Source organism: Geotrypetes seraphini, chromosome 3, assembly GCF_902459505.1.
Source record: "Geotrypetes seraphini chromosome 3, aGeoSer1.1, whole genome shotgun sequence".
NCBI classification, from domain to species: Eukaryota; Metazoa; Chordata; class Amphibia; order Gymnophiona; family Dermophiidae; genus Geotrypetes; species Geotrypetes seraphini.
This window is the reverse complement of record NC_047086.1, coordinates 339,242,667-339,258,138: the sequence shown is the minus strand read 5'-3', so window position 1 is coordinate 339,258,138 and position 15,472 is coordinate 339,242,667. Positions and strand designations below refer to the sequence as shown.

Sequence of the window (15,472 nt, the reverse complement as noted above, 5' to 3'; positions counted from 1 at the left end):
TCCTTTACTGCCAAGTGCAGCAAGTGAGCAAAGAACCAGATTCCCTTGTCACTCACAGCTTTGATCATATTGCTGTTACTTTCCGTAACAGAAAACATTGCTTTGCATGTCTTTCTATCAAACTAGTCCTCAATCAACCCTTGAATTTCTTCCAAGAAATGGATCAAGGTACAGCACTGGTCCATAACTTGGATGTAATGTAGAACCCACATGTATGATCCATAGGTGTTCACTCGTCAGTTGAGCAATATTTCTTTGTGGAAGCTGAAACTTAGACCCAAATTCTGTAACCGGCGCCTGTTAGGCACCTATTTTGGAGCACCCCACTAGATAGGCGCCTATCTAAATTGAATAACAAGCTCAATTAAGCTTTTTAATCAGCAATAATTGAAACTTTGGCGCCTATCAAGAAAAAGCGATTCTGCAATAAGGCGCCTCTAAAAATTTAGGCGGCCTTCAAAAAGCTAGGCGCTATGCACGTTAGGCACAGGTGTGGCTACGTGTTAGGCGCCTTGTTGTATGTTCCTTTGCAATTGTTAATAAAGATGATTGACAAAAAAAAAAAAAAAAGCGCTCACGTAGGCGCCTAACTTTTAGTTGTGCCTAGAACCGGCTTATTTATCGGGCGCCTCCAAAATAGGTGCCGCTCAGCGTGATTCATTAAACAGCACTCAATTATACTTGAATCGCGCCGAACAGTGCCTATAGCGGCGCCTAACTTTTGGGCGCTTCTTATAGAATTTGCCCTTTATAGCTCAGATCATAGAGTAATGGGGAAAAGGGGCAATGAGGGAGACAGAGAGAGTAAGCTTCCCTTACAGCCCTGTCAGTATCAGCTGTATCCCAACAACGTCATCTACTTTCTTTTCACTCTCCTTCAGCCAACTATTAGCAGCGTAGGCTAACGTCAGCAACCCCCACAAGAGACAACTGTGGACCGTATGGTCAGACATTATCTTTCAGATCCCCCTGCAATAAAGGAGGTTCATGATTCCCAAGAAAGCCATCAGAATTGGATGCCCAAAATTAAGCAGCAGGTGCATTCTGGTCAATAAACAGAAAAAAAAAATAATGAACATAGTCATATTTTTAAAAGATAACAAAAATTTCCTTTGTGCAGACTGCTAAAGCATAAATTAATGGCCTCTTTTACAAAGCCGCACTAATGGCCCCGAAGCCCAGAGAGATTTAAAGGGCTTCGGGGCTGTTGCCACGCGGCTTTGTAAAAGAGGCAGTAAGTCGGCTATAGATTTCTGATATTTTCTTTTAGTGTTTGCAAAATTATCAGGTTGTATCTTTCCTCTTAAATATGAAAAGAAAACTGGCAATCCAAGATCACTGTAAAATTTGCACTATGTTAATATTATTCTGAAATGGCAGTTTCATAACTTCTCTAATCTGATGTTCGGAAGCATATTTATAGAGTGTAGTAAACTGCATAGTGGATTATAAAAAAGAAACAAATGTTAATTGTTTTGTTTTTGAAAACTGTTGGAAGTACTGTATAGTCAATCAGCTTCTCAGTCATAAAATTTCTGAGAATATTCTGGATTTTCTTTCAGGTTTTGAGTTATATCCGGACAGAATGGGATCCACTTGATGCTAGCTTTAGCATTAATCAGCCTTATCAGGTTCACACAGTAGAACAGTCCATCAGTGCAGACAAAGAGCCCATGGCTGACAGCTGTATCTATGAATGTGCTCGGAGCAAGATTCAGTGTGTGGCAGTTACCAGAATACCACTCAGGTCAAACATTATTAGCTGCTGCAGGAACAGTAAAGAAGACAAGCTGGTCCTGGGCTGTGAGGATTCTTCAGTCATTCTCTATGAAGGACACCATAAAATGACATTGCTGGCCCAGGCAGAACTATTGCCTACATTAATACAATGGCATCCTAGTGGATCTTTATTTCTGGTCGGTAGTAGTCAAGGTGAGCTGCAGATTTTTGACATGGCACTGTCACCAGTTAAAGTCCAGCTTTTGGCAGAAGATTGTTCACCAGTGTCAACATTACAGTTCTGCAAACATTTTGATGTATCTAGCAGTATGGTCCAAATGCAATGGACTGTTCCACAAGGAGTTCCCCAAAATGCAGACAGTTCAGATATTTATAACCTCCTGTTTCTTAGGTTTGACAAAGGGCCTATAGGAGTTCTTCTGTTTAAATTTGGTAAGTTAAACAGGTACAGTATTTTAAAATACAGTTTTTATTTTGAAGTAGTAAGTTGTTGAAATCTATTGAGGTCAATATTCAGCCATGTCGTCAAAGTATAATTAAAAAACATCTAACTTAATATATTTTCTTATCATGTGTGTATACAATGACACGGTCCATTTAGGCAGTGACACTGAATATCCACATATACCGGTAACTTGAACTGTCTAAATTGGACATTTCAAATTATACTTGCTATCTGTGCATGTCATCTAGATGCTTGATTTATGTGTTTAATGGCTGAATATCAGTGCTTTGATGGAAAATTACAAGTCTGATTTTTTTAACAGGCTGTCTATGTGAGAAGTCCAAAACAGTGCCTAATTTATGAAGGCACCAAAGGCATTTATGTTCCTGTATTAACAACAAAAATAAAAGCACTCTGAACCAGCCCTGGTAGCACATAAATGCTGACTTGCATGTTTACACCTGTCCTGGAATTTGTGTACTTATGTGTGTGTGTGTGTGTGTTTAAGTATAAATTTTTTTTTTTTTAAAGTGTGTACATCATAACTCCACTTTATCTCTACCTAAACTACACCCACTAGAATGCCTTCATGTAAATCATGTAAAAGTAGACACACATGTTCTGTGCTCATATTTTTTTTTAAATTGGAGTCAATATTCAGTCGACTTAATGTTTTGCTTCCTGCCGCTGACATTATGTCTAGAAATTTAGTGCTAGGCGAAGTCCAAGCTCCAATACTGAATTTCCAGGTCTCCGCAACTGGCTAAACTATAGCTGGTTAAGTACAATATTAACGAGCCAAAATAGGACTTTAATGAATGAAAATACTTGCAAATGAAATACACTCTAAAGCTCTCAGAGACCTGTGTTTATTCAGACACATAAGTGTTTGAAGGAAAACTTCTACAGGTATATAGGGTTTCTTTCATCGAGCAATAGTTAAGTGTATGCAATCGGTGCTACAAGTCTGTATAAAGTGCTATATGCAATAAATAATCAATAAATAAGTGTAAAAAGTCAAACACTTATCTTTTAGAGAAATGACTTGTGACCAAAATGGCAGAACGCCCTACGGGACCCGTTTCACCACGGAGTGGGCTTCATCAGGGGTCAAGAATAAATTAGTGTGTAACCTAGCTTAGTTAATCACACGAAAAAACCATTTTTTCGTGTGATTAACTAAGCTAAGTTACACACTAATTTATTCTTGACCCCTGATGAAGCCCACTCCGTGGTGAAACGGGTCCCGTAGGGCGTTCTGCCACTTTGGTCACAAGTCATTTCTCTAAAAGATAAGTGTTTGACTTTTTACACTTATTTATTGATTATTTATTGCATATAGCACTTTATACAGACTTGTAGCACCGATTGCATACACTTAACTATTGCTCGATGAAAGAAACCCTATATACCTGTAGAAGTTTTCCTTCAAGCACTTATGTGTCTGAATAAACACAGGTCTCTGAGAGCTTTAGAGTGTATTTCATTTGCAAGTATTTTCATTCATTAAAGTCCTATTTTGGCTCGTTGATTATATTTGGGAGGACTTTGTCCATTTTTGATTTGAGTTTGTAAGTACAATATTAAGACAGGACTGACTTATATGCAGTCCTATATATGCAGTGACCTTAGCCAGTTAAATGCTGAATGTCCGCACTTAATGGCAAAGTGATGACTCCACCCCTAGAATTAACCAAAATAGCCAGTTTTGCTTTAGGCGTTAATTGGTCATTTTCAGCTGAACTAACTGGTTAACTGCCACCAAAAATGACCAGTTAGCCCCGAACAAGCGATTTAACCAGCCAGGAGTCATTGAATCGTTATGAATATCAACCCTAATAGTTATAAATTTAGATCAATTATGTGTAACGTTCTAGCCACCATGGAACATTGTCGTAGGAGGGGCCAACTTGACCTGTTGATAAGATTTGATGTGGAAAATGCATTTGATAGGGTGGACTGGTCCTTATTCTTTAGGCTTTTGACTCGGGTAGACATGAAAACTGGTTATCAAAGCAATTCAAACTTTTTATACACTACCACAAAGGCTGCTATTTTGGTCATTGGGGTTAAAACAGATACTCTGCCAATTCAAAGAGGCAAGATACAGGGCCCTAAAGTATCCTCTCTCCCAACTGGTTTTTCTGTTATTTTTGGAGCCCTTGTTAAGAACACTGGGCAGAAGAAGAGGTGACTGGAGCATGCCTTGAGCAGCCAGAGAACAAAGTGCTAGTGTTTGTATGATGGTACCAGGGCCATCCCAAGGGATGAACAACAGAGCATTCATTTCCTCTGGTCCCTCTGCCACCGCTGCTAATGCTGCTTCTTCCTCTGCAGCAGTAACGGCAAAACAAGAAGATACGCATGTGGGGCTGCAGTGCTCAGGCGAGTATTGTCGGCTCTGCCAGTCCTCTGCCACCCCTCTGATGTCAGTTCCTGTTCCATGGCAGAGGACTGGCAGAGCCAACAGCATCCGCCTGAGCACTGCAGCCCGCTCATGTTTCTTCTTGTTTTGTTGTTATTGCTTCAGGTCGGAAGATGCAGCAGGAGGGAACAGATTGGAAGGGGAAGGGGGAACACCTGGATGGAAGAGTAGGGAGAGAGGGGAGATGTTGGGTGGAAAGATGGAGAGAGAGAGTGGAGACACTGGATTGAAGGATGGAAGAGAGAAGGCGGACATGCTGAATGGAAGGGTAAGGTGAGAAAAAGGAGACACACTGGATAGAAAAGGGGCAGAGAGAAGATGCTGGATGGAAGGATAAGGAGAGAAAGAGGGTCAACACACTAGATGGAAGTGGGGGAATAAAAAGGGAGCACACTGGATGGAAGTGGGGAGAGAGAAAGAGGGAGGACCCACTAGATGGAAGTGGGAAGAGAGAGAGATGCTGGATGAAAGGGGGAGAGGGTTGAGTTAGTGAAAGGCTGGTTAATAAAAGGAAGGGGACTGAGAGGTCAGGTGTGAGAGAAAAGATGTTAGGGATGGATGTAGTGGAGGAGGTGAAGAAGATAGGAGGAGAGAAAAAAAATGATAAATGGATATGAAATCCTGGCATGAGATTTAAGAGAAGATAAAAGAAAGCAGAGACTGGGATCAACATGATGAGAAAAATTAAATGGCTACACAACAAAGGTAGAAAACAAAATATTATTTTTAATGTTGAATAAAGTTGTGTAGTAGCCATGTTATTTCACTCTAATAAAAACAATAAAATGGAAAATAAGGTGATTCGATTTTATTGGATTAATTTAATATATTTTTTTACTAGCTTTCAGAGGCCTAAACCTCCTACTGCCCACATAATCTCCTGATCTGAGGAAGGAGATTTTAGCCCCTTAAAGCTACTGTAATTGAAAAATGTATTACATTAGTCAAATAAAAGGGTATCACCTAATTGATGATTTTGCTGCATGAATAGTAAGAAAAGTAAGTTTGAAATAATCAAATTGCTGTGTTTGTGCTCCTGTTCCTTCTTTATTAGTTCGGTTGGTGAGCTTATCATTACTTTTACTTATATGGATTGAGAGGTTACATTTTACAAAATTAAACAGCGACTAGATGTTTGTATTAAGATGACACTTATGTAACTAACACTCTTTGCTATCTGCTACCTACCAGTGTTTTGCATGGTTATATTAGCTAATAGGCCTATGTGAAGTTGGAAGTTTAAACTTGGCTTTCCCACTGTTAAGAGAATAAAAACTACGGCCAGTTTCTGTTGATCATTTTCATTTGGAATGACCTTCCTTCTATAGTTACTCTCTCATTTAATCATTTTTCGTAAAGCATTGAAGACATACTTATTTTAGAAATTTACTAATGACTCTTCTTCCCCAAATAATCGACCATAAAGAAATAAAAAAATTTTTGGCATAATAGTTTCAATTTCTGCTCTAATCTCTTGTATATTTCATTAATATTTTGTTAACCGAGTCGAGCCCTCTTGTAGGGATGAATCGGTATATAAAATCAAAGATTAGATTAGAATAAAGTGCAAACTCACAACTTGAAAGTCTGATATATCATGGGAAGTGGGGGCAATTATAGCTTGCTACAGCCCTGGATGGTACAATTGTAAAATGCTTTCTGTAATATACTGGGTTGGTTTGATTTTAGCTTGCCTTAATAAAAACATTTAAAATAAAATTACTAGTTCAAGTATTTACAACGTACAACACTTGCTTAAATAAGTACAACATGTCTAGGGATTGGAAAAGAAAATAGAAATCAAAACAAGAAAAAAGAGCACATTAAATTCACAAAGTGGGAGGGAAAGCCAAAAAAATTTTTTTTTTTTTTTTTTTAAAAAGGCACAAGATGGCACAATCTACCAGAAAAAGAAGAATTGAAAAAGAAAAGAGCAGGATTTGCTCTATTACCATAAATTGGAATATTCTACCCTTTCCTTATGTTACTTGGCAATATATGGAAAAAATTAATAAATCCGTGTTCTATGATCCAAGAAATTCTCCCCCCTTTTACCAAACCGTAGCATGGTTTTTAGCGCTGGGCATGGCAGTAACAGCTCCGACGCTCATAGAATTCCTTTTTATAACTTTATTTAGTTTTTAATGCCAACAAAAAGTGCAATACAATTTATGTACAATTTATAGAATTTCTATGAGTGTCTGGTGTCTGAACTGTTACCACCACGGCTGGCGCTAAAAACTGCGCTACGGTTTTGTAAAAGGGGGATTTGTTAGGGATCATAAAATACATACTAGTATACCAGTATTTAACATTCAGAAATTTAGATAGACACAAAGGCCCCGATTCTATAAACGGCACCTCAAACATAGGCGCTGAGGAACACAGCACACAGCACATGTCAATCTTAAATTAGGCATCATTTGTAGAATTACACCTAGCAGCGCATAAAATGGATTTAGGTGCCAGTAGGTGTTCTAACCTTAGACATACCCTTTTATGCCAGGTTTTTCTTAGCCTAAATATTGGTGCCTAAGGGCTCCTTTTACAAAGCCGCACTAGCGGTTTTAACGCACACACTGGATTAGAGCGTGCTAGCTGGAAATCTACTGCCTGCTCAAAAGGAGGTGGTAGCGGCTAGCGCGTGCGGCAATTTAGCGTGCGCTATTCCGCGCATTAAGGCCCTAGCACAGCTTTGTAAAAGGAGCCCTAAGTTTAAAAGAGGTGCCTATATACCAAATACACCAATGATCCACCCCTAGCCATGCCTACTTTCTGTTTGGTACCTTGGACCAGGTGCTTACTTGATAGTGGGAAGCTCCTATTGAGTTATGCGCCTACCATCCAATTAATTTAAATTTAAGCCAATTATGAAATGCTAATTGCTTGTTATCTGTGCCGATTAAGCTTTTTAAATAATTAAGTTAGGTACCTAGATCAGCTAGGCCTGCCAATGTAAGCACCCAACTTTAGGTATATTTTATAGAATCTGGACCAAAAAGCATAACAAAAGTTGCACCTGAGGCAACAATACTGTACCTTTTAGCATGTCTCTCTTATAAGGACCTAAAAATATCAAGAATTAGAACAGATTCGTCCCTAAAAAGCAATCAGTTGCAAACTTAAAATCTAAACAGTGATAAGCCTAAAAATGGTGATAACTGCGGACTCAGTGTGCATCACCCACACATTAAAAAATACATTTTATTCTTTAGCACAGGGAGTGGAGCGTAGGCATGCTCTACACTAATTGATTAGCATTTGGTCATTGGCATGTGCTGACCAATTAGCACAGATTAGCATGGGAGGCCTTAGGGTCTGAGTCTATAAATGTCCTACATTGTAGGCACTGCTCAGTACAGTTGTCAGTCAGCCATTAATCACCTGGACCAATCAGAATCTTAGGTCCCATTTGCAGTGCATTCTGGGATGCACTGGGAGTGGCCTAAGATTACAATTGGCCACATCCCTTAGGCCACTCCCAGGCCAATCAGAGCATAAGGCCCCTCCCATTGCCACGATAAGCTCAGAGGCCACGTCTACTTACAATGTAGGCCAGCATTTTGCTGGCCTACATTGCAGGCATGTACTGTGGGCCTAGGGAGGCATGTAAGGCTGCCTAGGCCCGCCTAAGGATACATCCAGGCCAAGGCACACCCATGCCTAGCCTTAGGTAAGCTTATGCAGGCCTGCGTGCCTCCCTAGGCTTTCGGAGATACCTACATTGTAGACGGCCTGCCTCGGGAGGTTTTTTTTTTTTTAAACGTGCGTCCCGATTAGCTGGTTAGGCAGCAGTTGGGCGCCTACAATCGGGACGCCGTTTATAGAATTTGGCCCAAAGAGCCTGATTCTATATACCTGTCATTCAAAGTTAGGCACCATTTATAGAATCACATCTAGCAGCACCTAACTTGAGTTAGGCGCCAATATATTAGGCCATGGTTTTCTTGGTCTAAAATACCAATGCCTAAGGTAGGCACCTACCAGCGCCTAATTCATTCCATGACCAATTTTTAACTATGTTGACTTTTTTGGACATTGAGCTACTTTGAGCTTTTTTCATGCCTAAGGAGCATCGACAATTTTCGATATATCTTATATTCAAGCTTCCTAGGCCATCGAGCCCTTTGATATGCATCAGCCAATTTTTCCTCCATGTCACCGAGAGTGCCAAGTGGCTTTAAAAAATGTTCTTGATGCAATAGGACCATTTCAGGCTCTGACCCCCATAATTTGTGTGTTCAATGTCTGAGCATCAGGACATCCATTGTGACCTCTGCTCATATATGCAAAAGAGATCATTTAAAGCCCACAGAATCCAGTGTGATAAATTTTGGGCATCGGCATTGAACATGGCAGGAGATTTGGAACCCGAAGCACAGCCTACATTGGTACTGGCATCAGCATTGACATCGAGTGCACCGATGTTGCGTCGGCAATGCCAGGCATCAGGCTCACTTCAACAACAGGACTCTAATGTCCTCTTCATCCATGCCTCATACATCAAGGGAAACTTCATGTAAGAAGCACAAACATTATTCCTCTTCTAGACATGGCATGGCACAGTGTCGGTGCCCTGGATGCATAGTAAGCATCGACACACCAAGGAGCTTTCTCCTTTTCTGTAAATAATGTCTCCTCTCAAGCATGCCTCGACATCGCCAGGACAGCCAGTACCACAGACTGCTTCCATGCCAATGTCTCTTCATATACCGGCACTGACTCTTCAGAAGGAGATACGGGCTATGTTCAGACAAGAGCTTTCAGGGCTACTGCAATCACAATCACAGGTTTTAAAGGCTACTATGCCTACCTCAGCCCAGCCTGAGGATACATCATAGCATTCTGACGAAGGCGTCATTATCAGAGTTATCCCCTGGATCAGAGGATCAACCCCTGTCTTGATACTCTTCCAAGGAGAGTCAGTACTCCTCTCAGTGCTCTTTTCCAGATTCACCAAAAGAGGCTATTTCTGAAGTGACATAATTTGAAAATTCTGATAAATAAATTTAAAAAATACAAACAGAAGAGGAACCCCGTTCTGAACTTTTTGAGTTCCTTGACTTTGACTCTCCTCCAAAGGAACATAACAGCACCTTTATATTGAGTCATGAAAGATGCTCTCATAAAGAATTGGGAGACTCCCTTATCTGTTCAGGTATCTCCTATAAAAATTGATACCATTTATAAAATACAGAAGTGTCCAGGCTTTGACAGAATACAGCTACAACACAACTTCCTAGTTGTCAAATAAACTCTAAAGCACTCACGCAGTTCAAGGTCTCATGCTTCTGCTCCTCCAGGAAGGGAGGCCAGAACTTTGGACTCCTTTGGTAAGTGCACCTTTCAAGCATCCATGCTTATAAACAGAATCATGGATTAACAATTCTACAAAACCATTTAAAATCCTTAATTAAACAGCTGCTTTCTTTTGAGGAATTTCTTCCTCAATACAAACTTAAAGACTTCCAACAATTTTGCCAAAACTTGTTTACTACTAGAAAGTTTCCTGCCAGACAGTGGCGTACCAAGGGGGGGGCGGGAGGGGCGGTACACCCCGGGTGCCAGCCCTGAAGGGGTGCTCCCGGCCTTGCCGTTCAGTCCCCCCACACCCCCGAAGGACCGCTCGCCCCACTGACCTTCCTGCACCACCTGTGAAGCAGCAAGCAGCAGGATCGCGAGATCAGTTATCCCTAAGCTGCTTGGGCGCTGCTTCCTGCGCTGCGGTCCCGCCCCTCCTCTGACGTCAGAGGAGGGGCGGGAACGCGGCGCAGGAAGCAGCGCAGGGATAGCTGACGTCGCGATCCTGCTGCGGCTGCTTCATAGGTGGTGCAGGAAGGTCAATGGGGCGAGCGATCCTTCGGGGGGGGTGGTGGTGGTGGGGACTGAACGGCAAGGCCGGGAGCATAGGTAGTGCTGCTTCATAGGTGGTGCGGGTGGGCAGGCAGGCAGGCATTCAAGGGGGAGGGGGGTGACAGGCAGGCAGGCCTTCAAGGGGGGGACAGGCCTTCGGGGGGGGGGGGTGCAGACCTTCAAGGGGGAAGGACAGGCCTTCAAGGGGGGGGCAGGCAGGCCTTCAAGGGGGGACAGGTCTACAAGGGGGGACAGGTCTACAAGGGGGTGGGCAGGCCTACAAGGGGGTGGGACAGGCCTTCAGGGGGGGTGCAGGCCTTCAGGGGGGGGTGCAGGCCTTCAAGGGGGAGACAGGCCTTCAAGGGGGGGGACGGGCTTTCAAGGGGGGGACAGGCAGGCAGGCCTTCAAGGGGGGGACAGGCCTACAAGGGGGGACAGGCCTACTAGGGGGTGGGACAGGCCTTCAAGGGGGGGACAGGCCTTCAGAGGGGTGCAGGCCTTCGGGGGGGTGCAGACCTTCAAGGGAGGGACAGGCCTTCAAGGGGGGGACAGGCCTACAAGGGGGTGCAGGCCTTCAAGGGGGGACAGACAGACCTTTAAGGGGGGACAGGCAGACCTTTAAGGGGGGACAGGCCTTTGGGGGGGACCCTGGTTTAGAAGTACACGGAGGGAAGGGGGTGTTCAAAGAGACGTGCATATGCCAAACTTTGGGGGGGGGGGATGAAGAAATAATGGGTCTGAAAATAGAGGAGAGGGAGAGAAATGATGGACCATGGGATTTAGGGAGGGAAGGAACTGAAAGGGAGAGAAATTGGACACAAGGGATGGTGTGGAGAAGGGATAGAGATACTGGATAGGAGGGTAATTGGGAAAAGAAAGGGAGAGATGGTGGACTCTGGGGTGGTGGGGAAGGAGGGAGAGATGCCGGATGAAAGGGTAGTTAAGAAAAGGTGGATCTGTGGAGGGAGATGAAAAAAGGGAAAGATACCAGACTTCCTGGGGAGGGAAGGGAAATGGAAAGGGAGGACAGAGTTGGCAGATGGATGGTTAGCACGCAGAAAGAAGAAAGAAGGAGACCCTGGCAAGCAAGTTATCAGAAGAAAACCAGAGCCTTGGACCAACAAGATTTGAAATATAACCAGACAACAAAAGGTAGAAAAATTAATTTTATTTTCTGTTTTGTGATTATAATATGTCAGATTTGAAATGTGTATCCTGCCAGAGCTGGTGTTGGACTGCAAACGTGAGCTAGGATTTAACAGAGAGAGGAAAAGTCCTTTTTGTTTCTTTATTTTATTTACACCTCAGCGCCAGTGTGGTTAGGAGAAGCCAAAGGGGGTGAAAAAGCTATAAAACCCACCAGGAGTTTTGAAAAAAATCACCCAACTGGGCAGGAAAATCGAATTGAAAAACCAATTCAATAGGCTGAATCGAATCGAAATTTTTTTTCCTGAATCTGGCAGCATTAGTTTGCGCTACTGTCTTAGACTTTAGGACCTGGGATTGGGGAGAGATGGCATCCTCAGTACTTTATAATGCAAGTGAAACGAGGATTTGGTCAGACTTTTGAAGGGTCTGCAGAAAAAAAATATTGTATAGGCCAGGGACATGAAACAGCAGGAAATGGGAACTTTTCTTCCTTCTATTTTTGTGAATGGAAAGGCTGAGGATGTCAGAGAGTTCAGTTAAAATATGTGCTTTATAAGAAAATATAATAATGTGTTTTATAAAGTTTATAGCATAGCTGGCCTACCCAGTGAGGTGTTTCTAGTGGTGGTGGTGGCAGCGTGTCAATGTGTTGAGAGGAAGAGGTGGTCTGGGAAATTCTGCTGAGCAAACTCCGGGCCCATTTCCACCCCCCAGTTAGTCCACTCCACTCAATTGGTTCACACACTGAGTGGGTCTTTGGGTGTTGTGTTGGGATCTCTTCCAGTGGTTTATCAGTATCTCCTTCTGGTCCAAGGAAGGAAACTTTGTTATCCTTAGCATTGACCTACAGAATATGTTTGTAAAAGCGCTGCTTGTGTGGCATTAGGCTATGTAGTGATCGAAAGAAAAAAACAGACCTTTGCACATTTTTGCACTATATGGTGGGTGTATGAGGAGATTCACATTTCCTGCACAGCTAAGTCCATGTGAAGTTACCTTGTGCTGTATTTGACATCTAGCAAGGTCTCTGTTTGAAAGGAAAGATCTAAACTTAAAAATGAAGTGGCCAGAAGTTATGGTAAAAGCAGATAGTGTAGCTGGTTTTAAGAAAGATTTGGACAAATTCCTGGAGGAAAAGTCCATAATCTGTTATTAAGACATGGGGGAAGTGTCTGCTTGCCCTGGATCGGTAGCATGGAATGTTGCTACTCTTTGGGTTTTGACCAGGTATTAGTATCCTGGATTGGCTACCATGAGAATGGGCTACTGGGCATGATGGACCATTGGTCTGACCCAGTTAGGCTATTCTTATGTTATGTTCTCATCTGTAGGGGCCTTTGTTTTCACTCCTTATTTTAATGTATTTTTTTTCTGGGAACTTATCAGTGTTTTTTATAATGGGAACAAAAATGGAAGAGAATTAATGTGTGTGGGATGAGGGGGTAACTAATTTCTTCAGCTAAATAATTCAATCCACTTCAAACAGACATAGGAGAACTCATGCACCATTCACACACCCTCCAAACCAAAAACGTCAAAAGAAAAAAACTGTTCGACAACCTCCTAGCCATTCGAGCTGCAACACTCGACCCCCAACCCTACAACCAATTGACATCAACCACATACTGCAAAACCTTCAAAAAGAAATAAAAACCCTTCTATTCAAAAAACACATAAAACCGAACTAACACAATCAGAACTGTCCCAAGCATCACCTGCAACTACTCCATATGTACTTCTGATGTCATGACAATTCAGACATAATTTATGTTATGTTATGTTTGGAATATAAGAAAATTTTCACTGCCTGTTTCTATTCTGACCATTTATTCCGTTTCATGGTCATTACAAAAAATATTTTTTTACATGGGAGGGGGGGTGTCAATGATGGGCCCCGGGTACCACATACCCTAGGTACGCCACTGCTGCCAGAGGCACCTTTGATGCTTTAGATAGTTTATATTGGTAGTTTATTATTTATATCCCGCCTTTAAACAACATCTGCAGTAGTAGTGGCAATACATTGCTTGTCTTGGCTCAGTGTGTCTAATCTTGAGAATTCAGTTTAGGAACACCTTTCTGATGTTCCTCGTAAAAGGTGATAATTTATTCAGAGACAAGGTTGAATAGGTGGCTGACGTAATTAAAAGCATACATACACCCTTACAACTTCATCTAAGCCTCAGATATCTGCATCTTCTTATAGAAGATATCCTGCTCCACCAAGATACTCGTATTACTATAATACTAAGCACTGATTCAACCAGTCCACTGCATCAACTTCTAGGTCTACTAAACAGTGTCCTCGTTCAAAGCAGTAAAAGCCTCAAAAATTTCAGGCTCAGCCCCAGTCAAAACAGCAGCAGTCCTTTTGACTCTTTCCTGGAAAGTATAGCCAACGTCACCTTTCCTCTACCACCCAACCTTCCCTTTGGGGGCAGGTTATTCCTTTTCCATCAATGTTGGTCTCTTAACACCAGTGACAAGTGGGTACTTCAACTCATTTCTCAGGGGTATGCCCTACTTTGGCTCACGATACCTCCCAACCACCCACCAAAAGTCTCTTTTCAGCTCCCTCCAGAAGACCCTCCTTCATCAGGAACTCTTGACCCTTCTCCAGCAAAATGCAACAGAACCTGTTCCACTTCAAGAGAGAGGTTGAGAGTTCTACAACTGTCTGATGAAGGAGAAGTTTCATATGGTTTCTCTGAGAACCCTTCTATTCCTGCAAGATAAGGGAGATTGGCTTTAATCTCTAGATCTCAAAAAGACATATCCTGTACTCGCATCTCCATCATACCTGCTCACAGAAAGTATCTCCACATTCACATAGGATCTCGGCACTTCCAATACAAGGTCTTAACATTCAGTAAGGCCTCTGCTTCTCATGTTTTCACAAAGTGCTTAGTGGTTGTAGTGGCAACCCCCAACAGAAAGGGATTTCATGTTTTCCTCTACCTAGATTACTGGCTGATCAAAGCATTATCATCACAAGCAACTCAGATTGCAATCAAGTCAACTATTGGTTTCCTGGAGCTTCTTGGGTTTCCCAACAATTATTCAAAGTCTCATGTATAACTGTCTCAGACCTTGGAGTTAATCAGAGTACAGTTGAACAATATCCACGGTCAAGCTTATCTACTTCAGCAAAGAATAGACAATCTCATTCACCTTTGTCAAATCATATCCAAACCGAGGTACACTTCACGTGCCATATGCTATGTTTTCTAGGTCACATCCTTCTTCATTCATTTATAATTATATTAGACCAGTACAATACAATACAATCTTCTCAGTAGCGTTGCAGAGTCATTACAAATTCCTTATATTAGTGCCTATGGGATGTCAGATTAACCCCTCGAGCATAGTAGCTCAGTGGGGGGTTTTAGTTCTTCATTTGTCCCAATTTGGCAAACATGTTTTCAATATTTATCTACACTCATTTTATTTCATCAAATAAATACTTTTAAATAGTTCATAAATAGTTTAAATAACTTAGCTTTTAGCATTGTGCTGCTTTACCTGTTTTATTTTACTTTTCCAGCGCTTCAACAGTTCTCCCCTTTACCAACGCGTTTTGTACATCTTTATCAAGGTTGGGGATACTAAAAACAGAAAGAAGGCCAGGATTAGTTTAGAATTAGTATAGCAACCCATGTTACAATACATTTTAAAATACCAAATATAATCTTACCTTAATCTAACTACATCATGTAACTTATGCCGCCGGCATCCATAAGATGGCCACGGCGTCCCTGCAACCCACTGAAATACAGAATCACACCTGACGTCACATCCGGGATTACCCCAAAACAGCTGATGCGATGAACCTAATCATATGCTACATATTTTATTTTAAA

At 42.0% G+C, this 15,472-nt stretch overlaps 1 protein-coding gene across 3 annotated transcripts in view; it reads left to right on the top strand.

Moving 5' to 3' along the window:
* WDPCP (WD repeat containing planar cell polarity effector) overlaps positions 1-15,472 on the top strand; it is a 483,012-nt gene that overhangs the window by 254,678 nt on the left and 212,862 nt on the right. For all 3 annotated transcript variants that reach the window (XM_033938784.1, XM_033938782.1, XM_033938783.1), the window contains one exon: positions 1,563-2,172. In XM_033938784.1, the coding sequence (XP_033794675.1) occupies positions 1,563-2,172 (610 nt within the window). The remainder of the gene's footprint in view (positions 1-1,562; positions 2,173-15,472) is intronic.